Here is a 14,566-nt window from a genome sequence, read left to right on the forward strand (position 1 = left end):
CGCAGCTGAAGGGTCCAAGGGAAAGACGGAGTCAATACAGCTTGGCTTCAGGTGCGCCGCAGGAGTTGCCGGTGTTGACTACATCGTCAAACCGCCTTAGGGACTCCGGCTCCGGATTTTCTGTCGGGGTTTACTCCCTTAGCCTTTCCCCTGAAGAGGTATGCCGCAAGGCAGCGGAGGTTTTTTGGAGTCAGAGTTTTCCTTCTCTGATGTGCCCTGACTGGAAGATCGAACCAGCGACACTTAGCTCGCAGGCCGACGCTCAATCCACTGAGCCAAACCAGCCAGGGGGAGTAGTAGTGGGATCGGTTAGTGAGAAAGCATCTAGCAGGAGTTGGTGGGGTGGGATCAAAATGTGGAAATCTCTCCAAGCCAGCGCTGGAGGACAGCATCTCAAACGCCAGAGAGCGCACGAATCACCCAAAATACTCCTAAAAAGTTTGTGAAACTCTTCCGGAAAGAGGGGCAGAGCAAGGAGCACTTTGTAGCTGGGGAAGACTCGATGGAAACGAGCTCAGGAAGACTGGTTCGTCAACAGATCCAGGGAAGGCAGGATCCTTGGGAGCAAAGGCAGAAACCCCGGTCCTTCTGAAAGCTAGCTGGCCCTCAGCAGCTCAGACCATCTATGCCCTAGGTACGTTGGAAGGAAGTAGCTGCATGCTCTGGAGAGCCCTGTAGATACTTCAGGGACTCTTTCCTGGCCAGCAGAGTGGGGCGTAAATGAAAGGGCGTTGCTGGATCTGCAGGCAGAACTGCGGCTAGAACCACGTAAGACCCCAGGACCACGCCTCGTGCTCCTCCCACTCTAGGCAGGCGCCCACTTCCCACCCCGCGGCGCTGAGTTAGGAGGATCCTGCTGCCATGACGACCGCCTCCATGGAGACCCGGTACAGAGGCTGCGGTTCTTGAGGTCCCCGAGGGCGCTTGCACAGGTTCTCCCAACATCCACCCCGCGTGGCTTCTTTGTTTTGATGCTTATTTCGCGAAGCAGATCTCCTAGGACGAGTTTCTGGTCCGCGCCGGAGCGCTTCTTCCGAGGCAGGGGGATGGGGTGTAAAGAGGCCTAAACCCAGGGGTACCAGAGCGGCTCCTGGACGAGACCTAGTGAGGCGCGAACTGATGGCGCCAGTGGGGTCGGAAGTTACTTTAGTGGGCCCCACCTAGCCCTGAACCCCGCCTTACGACAGCTCAGGGGGTCAGAACCTAGGGGGAGGCGGGAAGTGAAAACGCCGCTACTAAACGTGAGACGCAGGCGGGGCCACTTCGTGGTGGTCTTCCTTTCTTTCCTCCCTTCTGCCGGATGCTGGCCCCAAGATACGTCTAGCCGCCTTGATGTCTACATCGCGATAACTCCCCAGACTCTGGGTAAGAAAAGGCTCGCACTGCGCAGCCTCAAGGCCCCCCTGCATGTGATGCAGTGGCGCAAAGCCCGTTGGCGGTTCTCTGGCGTCCACTTATTGGTCTAAAGCATCCTCGCCCCACCCCCTCGGTCGGCCAATGGGCGGAGGCGGGGGCGTGTCTATTAGCCAGGCGGCTGCAGCCCCGGGGATCCCTCCTCGTGCTCCGCGTTGATCCCCCCGCAGCCGCCGCTAACGCCACCGCCCCTGCTGCGATTGTCCCGGCTTGGCTTCGGGTTGCGTTCCGCACGGTGAGACTGCTCCTCCTTACGCCACCTCCTGGTTCCTCCCCTCTCGCGGAGATCCCTTCCCGGCTGAACCTCCGTCCTAAGCAGTCAGTGCATGAGACCCCATCCCTCTGGGGCGTTGCGGGGGGCGGTGCTCCGCTGTCGGGGCCGGGTTCAGGAGGGCTCCCTGGCTTCTGAGCTGGGGAGATGTGCGGCCCCGTGGACGTGGGTGACCATCGGCTGGTGTAGCTAGGATATTTTCCGTGGTGCGCTTTCCGGGGCATGTGTGACACTGAGGGCGGGGGCGTAATGGAGTAAGCTCCATCAGTATCCCCCCACAGCTATTGCCACCGCCTCGACGTGTGACCTTGGATGGTACCCTTTCTGAGCCTCACATGCATCGGCACCCTCAAGGAGGAGGGCAATAATGGGGTGTGCAGGCTCCGGAGACTGCGTCAACAGAGGGCAGGGTGGGGAGGGCACAGTATTCTCTGAGGAACGGAGCCGCCGCCTCGCAGCCTGGGAGGGGTATGATGGGGGGCGGGGAGCGTCCTCTAGCCTCATCTATCCTAGGAGAGGATGAGAATGGGACGGGATGGAGGCGCGAGAGGATACAGGATTCTACACTGTGGACCCTAGTGTATCTGGGGACTTGGCCAGCACCTCCCTGTTGTCACGCTGCAGGAAGGATTCGATGTAGGTTCTGGACCAGTGTTCCTGTTAATGAGCAGGGGCCCTGCTGGACTGAGAAAGGAGACACTGGATTGCCTTTCCTCTTGAATCTTGGCATTAGGAAGTGGGAGTAGGGCCTTTCTCTGTTCAGGGAACTGAAAGTCAGAGGAATTGACAGCCCGGGATCCTGCCTGGCCTTTACTTGTTGGGACCACCAGGGTGGCGCAGGCAGTCTGGAGGCTAGAGGGAATTTAAGCACCTTCCAGCTGAGGGTTTTGGGAGGGGTTATGTGAAGAGGGGATACTGGGTAGAGGGAGGAGTGTAGCACTTCTTGGGGAGACAGGAGGGTGTGGCACGGTGGGGGGGCACCCTTTCTCAATTCACCACTGCTCCACCTATTTGTGAGAGTGAGAATACTGACACCCGTCCTTGCACCTTTGGCCTGCTGGGGGGAGGAGGACATGGAGTCACATCCGACTGAGTTGATGTAAAACTGCCACAGCCACACCTGACTTCCTGTCATGCCTTTCCAGGCATTGGCCTAGGTATGTGGGCCCCCCACTGTGTGTTCAGTCTTTTGTCAGGTTCTGGAGTCTGCAGGGCAGTGTGGCCTCAGTGGGTGCTCTTTTTACAAGCTTGAGCTTTAATGAGAGGCGGGACAGTGCTTTTGATGGACTAAGTGCTTAAGCCAGATCTGAGTCCTGGGTTGGGGGTGAGGGTAAGGTGAAAGGTTGTGGAGTTCCTGGCTCAGGAAGTCCCTGAACAGGTTGAGAATGGGATTGGGGAATGAATGAAAAATGAGGCCCCAAGAGGTTGGTGACTTGTCCCAAGCTACAAAGCAGAGGACAAGCTGTAGCTCACCCTGTCCTGTGATGCCTGGGACTTGGAGGCTGCCTCTGAGGCAGAGAGGTGGTATGGGGGTGCAGCTGTGAGGTGGAGGAAGGGCAAGAAGGTGGCAGGTTCTGGAGCTCCACCTGCCACGGACAGACTGTCTTTGGCCCTCCTTCCAGTCTATAGCCTTGGGCCCCAGTGTAGAATAGCCTGGAGTCTAGGGGGCTGAGGACTCTGGGTTTCTGTGTCCATCTGTCTGCTCCCTTGTCATGTCCCTGGGCCTGCTCTTCATGCCAGAGGCTCCACCAGGCCTGGCTAAGCCTTGCCCTGGGTAGGGTAACCTTGAAGCAGCCATCCTCTCTAAAGCTGAGAGGGACCTGAGCTGGCAGTACTCTGTCCCCTACAGAGAAGTTTTCCCCATTTCCCTGAGAGTAGCTGAGAGCCAAAGAAACCCCCAAGGCCCTTATTCTAGCTTTACAGCCCTCCCCATCCTGTAACTTGTCCAGGGTACCGCTCCTGACCTGTTGACAGCCCATCTAAGAGTAGGGTGTCAAAAAATTTTTTTTTGCTGGGATGGGGGCATTCCGCAGGATATACATTCTTCACATCTGTCTTGAGTATCTCTGGTGTCGGGAACAACAGGCTCCCAGCAGTCTGTTCTCTGTGGATCCCTAGGGACATGCCTGGCCTGGGAGTGTGGAAGGGAGAACGCAGGAAGAGGTGGGAAAGGAAATGGAGGCCCCTCAACCCTTGAGCTATATTCTGAGAAGGCTGAAGTCCCCGGAGGGGGGTGGGCAGTGGGAGGTGGGTCATTACTGGCTGTTCCAGTATTGCCTGAAGTGCCTTTCCACCAGTGCTGCCCTGAAATTGCCCTTTACTTCAGAAATCAGGTCTTTGGGGTTTTGCTTTTGCAAAGGTAGGGGTGGAGTCGGGAGCATTGTCAGAGCGTCAAGACACCAGCTGCAGTAAACCCTTTGAAGAAGAGGCCACTGCTTTTTTTCTGTGCCACAGATGAGGAAACCAAGGCACAGAGATGTGAAGTAACTTGCCCAGGCAGCCTGAATCTGAGCCACGACTGTTGGTCTGTGGGAGGCTGTGAGGCTGGGGCCACACTTAGGACTTGGCTGGGGTTCCCCGTGGACACAGCTGTAGCAGGAGGAGGCTCAACACCCTCTCCTCCTGCTTCTGATGAGGAATTGTGTAGATAAAAGTCTGGCTTCCAGGGGACAGCTACTGGCAGGGCTCTGCTGGGAGAAAGGATGCTCTCTTTTCCTAGCCTCCTCTGGGCCCCTAAAGTCACTTGTCTCCCCCTCTGCTTGCTCCAGCCTGGGCTTTGGTCAGTACATGAGATGTAGGTCCTACCCTCTGGACTTTCCATGTCAAGAATGGAATGGGCAGGTCATCAGTTGAAGAGGGCAATGCTAGAAGAATGCCCCGGGGGAGGCTACACTCTGAGTTGGGGGAGGAGTGTGCCCTCTAGGGCAGGGGCAGAGGTTGGCTAAGAGAGTAGGATGGGGCCTTCCTCTTCCTGAAAGCATTTGGTAAGAGTCACTCCCACAGCTGCTCAGAGGGCCCAGTCAAGGCCCAGACTTGGGCTCCCCTTACTTTAGTCATTCATTCAACAAATATGAACACAGGTTTTCCCTGCCAGGTGCTGGGCTGGATGCTGGAACACAGAGTTTGGCAAAAACAGTCACTGCCCTTGTAAGATGGGGCACATAAATATCAAATGATACCAGAAGTGAGAAAGGGGATCCTTTTACAGATTTTTTTCAAGCCTATGCTGGGATGGGCAGGAGTGGGTGGTGGTGTGCTACCTCAGAAAGGTACTCGAGCTGAGATCCAGGCCAAGGGGACAGGATTGTTCCAGGCAGGCAACAGGCAGGGAAACAGGGAGGGGCCCTGCAAGTACTGGGTCAGAGTGTTTTGTGAAGAGTCCCCAGGAGCCTTTGCTCATTGGCCACTGGTTAAGAATTTCAGTGCCCTGGGAGATGCAGGCATCCTGTGGGTACTCTGCAGTTATTTCCTCATGGCTGCAGAGGTGTTGCTGGAACAGCCTCTTTGAAAGGTAAGGAAGAAGGTCTGGTACTGTTGCAAAAGGCCATTTTCTCACATGCTCTGTGTCCATAGCTTCAGAGGGTGGCTGGAGTGGGTGGGATGGGGGCAGGCTTCTCTCCAAGGGCCAGGATCCCTGCAGACAAGCTGAGTAACCCAAGGCTAAGGGGCTGCCCTCTTGGGACTGACCCCAGAGCAGCCCTGGTCAGAGATGAGTTGGCCCGTAGTTCCCTTCTCTGCACCCTGGGCTGGGTGGGGCTTGGGAGCTAGCCTCCAAGGCAGTGGGGGTGGGGGTTTGTGCTGGCCTGGGGCTGTACCTGTACCTGCCTTGGTGGCTCCAGTATTCCTGAGACCCAAGCCTTGCACCTCCTTCTTCTGTCAGGGGTTCCTGGCACCCAAGCTGATCACCCTGCCCATGAGGCAGGGCTTGGGCCTGGGTGGGCTTCTTGAACTGGGAAGAGGGGAGGGAGGTGAGGCTGCTCAACCTTGAGAGACCTCCAGGTCATGGCCTCCACAGGCCCAGCCCCTGACTGTGAGACTGCCAGCCCGTAGTTTTTCTTCCTCATTCTCTGGACTAGCCGAGGTCACTCATGGGTCACTCATCTCTAAATGCTTCAGTGTGTATCTCTGAAAAATAGGACATACTTTTCTACAGAATACAATTTCATTATCTCACCAGATAAGATCAACTCTTATTTCTTAAGTCTATCATCTAAGATCCAGTCCCATTCCCATTTCCTAATTATCCCTCAAATGCATTTTTTTTTTTTTTTGAGGGGAGGGAGGGAAAGAGGTTAGAGGTAAGAGGGGAAACTCCCAGTCCACCTCAAGGGTCCCTGTGAAGCAAGGGGGAAGGGAGGGAGGGAGGAGACCCCCAGTCCACTTCGGGGGCCCGTTGGAGTCTTCTCCTTCAAATGCATCTTTTATAGGTAGTTAGAAACCCCCTACCCCATTTATTTTTCTTCTTGCAGCTAGTGTTGTGGAAAAAACCAGGTCATTTGTCCCATAGAGTATCCTGCCTTCTTGGTCTCTGTGTGTTAATCTAGAACAGCGGTTGGCAAACTTTTTCCTGTGAAGGGCCAGATAGTAAATATTTTAGACTTTGCAGGCCATGTGGTCTCTGTGGCAACTACTCAAAGTAGTTTTGCTTCATTGCAAAAGCAGTTTTAGACAACATGTAAACAAACAAGCATGTTCGTATTCCAATAAAACTTTATAGAAACCAGGCGGCGGCCCCACAGTCTTATTTTCTGCCCATCCCCTATCTAAACCTCTCTTTATTTTTCTTACTCTTTGGGGAAAAAAACAGGTCAGTTTCCTATAGACTATCCTGCCTTCTGAGTTTGCCTCATTGCCTTCTCGTGGAGTCATTTATTTTTTATTTTATTAATTTATGTTTTTAATCTCACCTGAGGACATGCTTGTTGATTTTAGAGAGAGAGGGAGAGAATCATCGACATGAGAGAGAAGCATTGATCAGTTGCCTCTCCTATATGTCCCGACCAGGACCAAACCTGCAAGCTAGGCATGTGCCCCGACAGGGAATCGAACCAGCAACCTTTCGGTTTCTGGGACCAAGCTCCAACCTGCTGAGCCTCACTGGCCAGAGCGTGGGGTCATTCCATTTGTTCCACTAACCGCTGTGTTTTCAGGAAGATAGAAGTTGGTGCTAGGGGCTTGATTAGATCCAGGTTAGACATTTAGGGTAGGTGCTGTACACTCGCCAGTGGTGCGGTGATTTGGTACTACCTCCCATCAGGAGGTATCAGTGTGTCAGGTTAGGTTCCACTGTGAGTGAGGGGCGATTGTCCAGTGTCACTGCATCTCTGCATTGCTGACTTGTGTCATTCCCTTTAAGAACCCTAGGTCATCTGTTGGTGGCATGTGGGCCTTTGTGAGCATCCACTTCTGTCAACCTTTTCCCTCCTGGTTTAGTGTCCAGTGACTCATTGCCTCCAGCAGGATCTGGGAGTTGCAGAATTACTTGGCTTTTGGTCATTCCTTTGTTATTTAATAGTGAGAATTCTTCTGTAAAAAAGAGCTTTCTTTTAACCACCAGGGCAATTTCAATACAGAAAAGGCCAGGAGACAGGCTGAATTATTTCTCATTATTGCCGTTTTTTCAGAGTAAAGAGTTAGGGTGTTGCTGCATCAGTGGTGACAAATGAAGGTTTGGGTTTGTTTGTTTTGCTTTCTCCTTTTTTCCCCTAATCTCTGAATGCTCCAGTTTTATGTATTCCATCCATTTGCGTCAGCTGCGCTCGTTATTCTTTTTGATGCTGAGATGGTCCCAGCTCAGCCCATGGGGGCCAGACTGCTCACACAGGCTTCCTAGGGCACCTCCCACTGCCCCTGCTTTGAGGCTGCCTGCTTTAGGGCAGGTGAGCTCAGGGGCAACCCCTTCACAGGCATCTGTTCTGTAGATGGCCCTGACTGGTCGCCACTAGGGAAAGCTCCAAGGGCATGTTTTCTGTGGGCCCTTATTTGCTTCCTTCCAAGCATACTGTTGACTGACCTGGACCCAGTTGTACTGGTGATGACCTGAATAATGTGGACTCTGGCTGCAGAAGGGTACAGCCCTTGGGATCACCAACTCTAGAACTGGCTCCTGGAAAGTGCTAAAGAATCCCCTCCTTTCCAGACTGCCTTTCCCCTCAGCCTCAGGTGGCTTGGGCACATGAGTCCTATGCTGGCATTTTGGCACCCAGAAGCTGCAGCTCAGCGTGTGCTGGCTGGGCCCTGGGTCAGCAGGGTGTCAGGCAGCGGTGAGGGCTCTTGGTGAATGTGGGTAGAGGAGTGTGGGTGTGCTAGAGGGCGCACATACCACCAGGACTGCTAAGAGCAGCAGGGTTTTGGGTCCTTCCTAAAGCGAGATCTCTGCTCTCAGGCCATGGGTGGCCCTGACCCATGTCTTCCCCACTCCCTGCCCTTCAGGCTCCTGCCGGTGTCCTTAGAGCATGGGAGGCTGCTGAGCTTGAGTGGCGGGGTCCAGTGGGAGCTGCGCATCTCACTCCTTGGCAGGGAGGGCATCCATGGCTGCAGCCAACAAGGGTAAGTGCCTTCCTGGCCTGGTGGGGTTTGTAGGGTCTTCCCGCTAGCGCTCATGGAGTGGGTGTTGTTGCATGCGTTACTCTGTGTGTGTGTGTGTGTGTGTGTGTGTGTCTGAATGTGAATACAAATTACATTAGTAATTGCACCAATGTTTGCACCGGGTCCTAGGGCACACCCAAGCCCTCGCGGGGAATGTGGGCACCCCTGCTGGTTCCTTGGTGTGCTGGTCTTTGGAGGTGTGCCCTCTTGTCCCTGTGTTCCAGCCTCTACTTTGGGGGCTGCAGGCCATGAGGGGCTTGGGTGAGCATTGAGACTGACAAGGTGGATCGAGCCATAGAAAGGACTTCTGGTTTCATTCCGAATCCAGAAGAGCTCATGGAGGGTTTTAGGCAAGGCAGTCCTGCTGAGATTGAGGGTTAGGTCTGGGGGACGCAGCAGGGAACGTGGAAGTGTCAGGCTGGCTCCCCTGGGCCTTCACTGAGTGTCCAAGAACCCAGGCTTTCACACTGGAAGGACTATGAGGAGGGCTCTTGGGAGGCCTACGGGCTGTGGGGACCAGAGAAGATTGGGGTCATGCTCTTGGTAAGACAGGCCTCCCCCAGGCTAGGCCCTCAGCCCAGCTCTTGGTACTCTGCCTGTCTCAACGCCCTGTCTCCTGGCTTTGGAGAACCTGATCCCTCTGGGGGCAGCCGAGGGCCTTGAGGGTTAAGCAGAGGAAAGTGTCTCTGGGAAAGGTCCTTGAGGCTTCCCTGGGTTCTTCCATCTTTTCTGCCAGTGCTCAGTGATGATGCAACATATCCTAGGTGGGTGGGCTCAGTGTGGGATTTCCCTCCGCTTTGTTTTTCCCATGCCCAGACAGGTCCCATAGAGTCCTTGGCCCTCACCTCTACCAGGTTGGGGTCATCAGGAGGGACAGGCGGGACATTGGGCACAGATATACCTGGAAGAGGAGGTCTCAGAGATGGGGAGCTTGGCCCTGTGGAGGAGAAGCCTGGGCAGGGATCCTGAGGCCTGAGCTGAGGCGTGCTTCGCCTGGGGCTAGGTGAGCGTCTGCGAGACTGCCTCTTCTTGTCTCTGGTGTCAGCCTTATTCCTGCTAAGTGAGGGGTCATGTTAGCCAATTCCTGACTTTCTTGGGGTATTTTTTTGCGGGAGGACTGGGCCTCAAGCCTCAAGATCCCTAGTGTCCAGTAGGATATGGCCTAGCCTGAAAGGAGTCTAGCCAATGGGCACTGGGTGATGTCAAGGGCAATTGCAAGGGCTGGGGAAGCAACAAGGGGGAGTCACTTTCTGGGGGTGGAGGAAGCCTGCAGTCCCTGGAGCCCTCTCCCACTTTCTTCCTAGGTAACAAGCCCAGAGCCCGGAGCATCCGCTTTGCGGCAGGCCATGATGCAGCAGGCTCCCAGAGCCACGTCCACTTTGATGAGAAGTTGCATGACTCAGTGGTCATGGTCACCCAGGAGAGTGACAGCAGCTTTCTGGTCAAGGTGTGTGCACACTTCCCCTCATCATCAGCCGTATTCCCTCTATTTCCCCCTCAGGCCTGCCTGGCTTCCTGGGCCTGTCTGTTCCACACCCTCTAAGCTGGCTCCATAGTGTATCTTCATCCCTCCCTGGGCCTTGGTTTCCCCATCTGTGAAGTGGGAAGTGGTGAGATTGCAGTGAGATGAATGCATTTAGAATGTCACCTCAAATAAGGTAAGGAGAGCAGAGGAACTGTTGTTAGCATCAACATTACCCCAACAATAACATTACCCCAACATTAACAATGGAAGGTGGGTATCAAGGCTGTGATGTCACAGGCCTAGGCTCAGGTCCAGGCCTGCTAGTCTAGCTCTGTGACCTTGGGCAGGTCACCTCAGCTTCCTATTCTTTGAAGTGAAGACAATTCACATCCCATAGGGTTGGTGTGAGAATAAAAGGGAAGAATGTATGTATGTTACACAGGTAATTATGCTGACAACAAGGTGAGACTTCATTTTCCTTCTTTGCCAAACTTCTTGCTGACTGACCCCCATATTTTCTGCTCAGTGGAGCACAGCCTTTCCTATTGGTCATACTTCATACACCCTCCAGTGTGACTTCTCCAACTGCTGGGACACTGTCAGATCCCACATCCACTTGGAGGGACAAGAAAAAGTCTCTGGAGGGGATGGATTGGGGGAAACAGGGAGTGAGGCCTTCCGGTTGGACAATAAGCCAGGGGGCCAGAGTTGAGCAGGAGTGCCAGGAGATGGGCATCTTGTTCATTGAGACCACCCTGAGGAGAGGCCCAGATTCATACCCATTTCTGCCTAATCCTTGCTCCTTCTCCTACAGCTGACAACTTCCCCAAGGGAATAAATAGAATGAAATAAAACTTTAAAGAAATAGCTCCCTCTCCCCCACTCCCCATTGCAAAATTCATTCTTGTCTAATAAACTCTAAAGAAATTTAAAAGTATCCACAATCATAGAATCTAGAAATAACAATGGTTAATTTTTTTTTAACATTTTTTAAAATTTATTTTTAGAGAGAGGGGAAAGGAGGGAGAAAAAGGGAGAGAAATAAGATATGCTAGAGTAACAGTGAGAGGTTGCCTCTCTCCCTCCCCCAACTGGGGACCTGGCCCACAACCCAGGTGTATGCCCTGACTGGGAATCAAACCCACAGCCCTTTGGTCTGCAGGCTGGCGCTCTATCCACTGAACCACAACAGCCAGGGCAGTGGTTAATATTTTGAAGTGTATCATTTTAGCCTTTTTTATAGCTTTGTTTCCAAAAACAAAAAGCTGATGTCACAGGTAACACTGTTTTTTGTTTACGCTTCTGTTATGAACCATCTCCTGCTTCTGTCAGTAAATAATTTTCTGCAAGGTTTTACAACTGCTGGGTATTCCATTATATGTGTCATCGTTGATTTAGCTGGTTCCCTATTCGTGGTGTTACTGCTGTTCCTATTTCTCACTGTTATAAATAGGACAGTGATGAGTATTTTTTGCACATCTCTGAGTATTTCCACTGGAAAATTCTGCAAGTGGTGTCGCTGCATCGCAGGATTCCCACTGGCAGGTCCAGCCAGAAAGCTCGCTTGAGAAGTATGCCCTCCACCTGCAGAGTGGGGGAGCCACAGGGACTGAGCTTTATCATGCAGTGACATCAGCCTGATCCCATTGAAAGGCTAAATGTTCCATGCAGCCAGTCCCAACCAGCTCCCAGGGACAGAGCTGTCCAGCCTGTGAAACCATGAGCAGGAGAATTTATGTGCATGTGAGCTGTGGGTACAGCGTGCACCCCTGTGCCTCCCAGACTGGCACTCTGGTCAACCTACCTACTCAACACCCATGCAGACTTGTGACCCTTCACATGACTGGAGTTTCCAAGGATGGCATCTATCCCAGAGGGCATTGGTTGCCAAGCACTGTATGAACAACAGAAATTGCTTGGACCCTGAGTCAGGACTGTTGAACACAGTGAACATTTGAGTGGGCAGGCAGGCATCCATGTCCAGATGCCAGCAGGCAGGCAGGAGCCTGGTTCAGTGACTGATGCCAGGCCTGTGGGTCAGCTTTGGACTGACATGGCTGGTCTCATGTCAGTGTTTCTAATTCTATCCCATCTTTCATCTTGTACAGTCTGTTGCCCCATGTCTCCACCTGAGTGACTAGAGAACCAGTGCCCCTGACCCAGGACTGTTGACTCTGGGCAGGTGGCAGTAGTGGTGGGGGCAGGTGGATGGTCCCTTCTGGGCAGTGGCTGTTACCTTGCTGTGTCCCACTCATGGCAATACTAGCTAAGAAGCCTCCAGCCAGTCATTCCCTGGCTTCCATTTTCTTGTCTATGAAATGGGCCACTGCGGAGCTGTGGGGCCCATCAGACAGATGCTGAGGAGTGTGTAGCCGAGCTGTGGGGTGGCATCCTCAGGGGATCTTTTTTTTTTTTTTAAACAAGGGGGCAGTCTAATGCACAAACCCAGTTAACAGAAAGAGACAGAGGTTGGACAACAGATGGGACTTCAAACAACACTGCATAGTGTCACGGATTAGCTCTTACATGGTTGATCTGTTTTCCTTATGATTTTGATTCCGGTACACCGGGCTGGGGGTGTGGACCACCTGGGGTGGTGCTGGGAGACAGGCCCCCTAGAAATCCCAAGGAAACAGGTACAGAGGCCCACAGGATCATAGGTGGGTAGGCCCCAGGGGAAGCTGTAAGTGAAGGTGCTTCCTTCCTCCACCCTTCCTGCTGCAGGTTGGCTTCCTGAAGATCCTGCACAGGTATGAGATTACCTTCACTTTGCCCTCAGTGCAAAAGCTGAGCAAGGACATCCGAGAGGCACCTGTCCCTAGCCTGCACCTCAAGCTCCTCAGTGTCATGCCTGTCCCAGAAGGTTCGTCTTCTACTCGGGGTGCTGGAGGCCTGCCCTCCTCCAGCAGGGCCTGGGTGTGAGTGGGAGTGAGAAAATGGGGTGCTCCCCCCCTCACCCCCATCTAGCCTGGACAGAAAACTCAGCAGTTGGGGACATGGTGCCTCTATACAGGCTTGCAGTGTGGCAACTTGGCAGGTCCATGCCTCAGGCCTCACTTTCTGGACAGAAGTGATGGGCTCACACTGTTGGCCTATGTCTGCCCATTGCCTGACAGTTTACTCAGTGGAATGATAGGAGCCACTGAGAAACTGGCTCTGAACCTCCAGCCTCCCTCTTCATGTTCCTCAAGAAAAACCTGCTGGAGCCTCAGGAACTCTGCTCGGCTCCCTCCTAGCACTCACCTGGGCCTTGGGCTGGGGGCTGCTTCTCCCTACCTTGCTAGCTTCAGCCCCTGTCCCCTTCATAGGCTGGGGTATCAGTTTCATTGTATACTGATGTCCCAGCTTCAGTTACATGTCCCCCCACCTCCTCATGACCTTGCTCTTAAGTGGATTGAGCAAACCCCCTCAGGCCTTTGCCTCTTGCCACCTGATCTCAAGTCCTGGCCTACCCACCCCCCTTACTCATCACTTCCTCTTCCTTCCTGCATTTTCGGGGAATCAGCAGGCCCTCCTCTTAGAAGCCTAAGTTTGACACTTTGGAGCCTTAATGTGGTGGCCCAGAGGCCCAAGGCATGTAGAACTCATTGAAGGGGAAATTTCTGAGGCCTGTGCACCAGCCTCGGGGACATGGGTCCATCTTTGCTCCTTTGGAGGAAGCAGCCAATCTTGGTGGTGGTGGTGGGGTTAGTGAGTGCTGGGGCGGGGGAACTGGGGCAGGGGCAGGAGGCCATGGAGATGCTGATTGCCTGGGCAGGTTACAGCATCAAGTGTGAGTACACGGCACACAAGGAGGGCGTCCTCAAGGAGGAGATGCTGCTAGCCTGTGAAGGTGGCGCGGGCACCTGCGTGCGCGTGGTGGTGCAGGCACGCATCATGGGTGAGAGTGCGAGGCGTGCATCTAGCTAGGGGAGGGAGGCCCCAGTTTTGCCAAAAGGGGATTCTGCCTTCTTCCAGTCTGAAAGAGGGATCCTTGCCCTGGCTGGGGTTCCCTGTCTCCTTAGTGGGTGTCTTTCCCTCACCCCTGGTAGAGCCGGGAGAGAAGGTGGAGGGGTGGGGTCTCCTTGGAGTGGGTGGAGCCAGGCGTCCAGCCTGGCATACTGACTTGTAGTCTGCCTTGCAGACCGGCACCATGGCACACCCATGCTGCTGGATGGTGTCAAGTGTGTGGGTGCTGAGCTAGAATACGACTCGGAGCACAGCGACTGGCACGGCTTCGACTGAGGCCCATGCCCCGGCCCACCTCGGGGCCCTCAGCCTTAATCTCCACCTCATCTCCCCGAATGCTGCATGATGGTGTGGCTTCCTCATCCCTCCCCGGGGTGGGTGTGGGGGCGGTGTGTCCAGGGGCCTCCAAGCTGGGGACTCGCCCATGCCTCATCTCTGTCTTCATTTTCATCACCTTCCTGCCTCTCCTGCATCCTCCTCTTCCCACTTCTTCCTCTCCATGTGCCTCAGTCTCCTGCGGGATGAAATGGGTTGAGCCCCCAAGGAGGCTACCTGAGGATGGGCGGGGGAGGGGAGGACCTGGGGTGGGTTTTACCCACCCCCCACTGCAAGCCATAGGAGCTCCAGCCAGGGCCTGGGAGAGGAGGGAACTGGCTCTGTGATGTCATCACCCCATTACTGCTGCTGCTGCCTCATTTAAGCCACCTCTCCTGCCCCCTCCTTCTTTCCCACTGCTGTCCATGGTGACTTGGAGGGAGGTACAGTTCCCAGACCTCACCCCCAGGTGTGTGTTACATGGTTTTTAAACAACTGGTTGGGATACAACCTTAAATAAAACTTTCAGTGGATACCAGAGGCTAGTGGATTTTTGTTCTCCGGGG

General features: G+C 54.0%; 1 protein-coding gene across 3 annotated transcripts; it reads left to right on the forward strand.

Annotated features, from left to right (window-relative positions):
* Positions 1 to 807: 807 nt before the first annotated feature.
* Positions 808 to 14,538, forward strand: ADISSP (adipose secreted signaling protein). Of its 3 annotated transcripts, none has more exons than XM_090286098.1 (6): positions 808 to 932; positions 8,117 to 8,233; positions 9,577 to 9,719; positions 12,462 to 12,600; positions 13,495 to 13,617; positions 13,861 to 14,538. In XM_090286098.1, exons 2-6 carry the CDS (start codon positions 8,215 to 8,217, stop codon positions 13,959 to 13,961), a joined length of 525 nt encoding a protein of 174 aa, XP_090142224.1. In that variant the 5' UTR covers positions 808 to 932; positions 8,117 to 8,214; the 3' UTR covers positions 13,962 to 14,538. The 3 variants fall into 3 exon arrangements, with proteins under 3 accessions (XP_090142224.1, XP_090142225.1, XP_090142223.1); XM_090286099.1 differs by lacking the exon at positions 808 to 932 and adding an exon at positions 1,235 to 1,365; XM_090286097.1 differs by lacking the exon at positions 808 to 932 and adding an exon at positions 1,509 to 1,648.
* Positions 14,539 to 14,566: the final 28 nt, after the last annotated feature.

The sequence above is a fragment of the Furipterus horrens genome, unplaced genomic scaffold, assembly GCF_987537825.1.
Source record: "Furipterus horrens unplaced genomic scaffold, mFurHor1.1.pri manual_scaffold_8, whole genome shotgun sequence".
In the NCBI taxonomy this organism is placed as follows: domain Eukaryota; kingdom Metazoa; phylum Chordata; class Mammalia; order Chiroptera; family Furipteridae; genus Furipterus; species Furipterus horrens.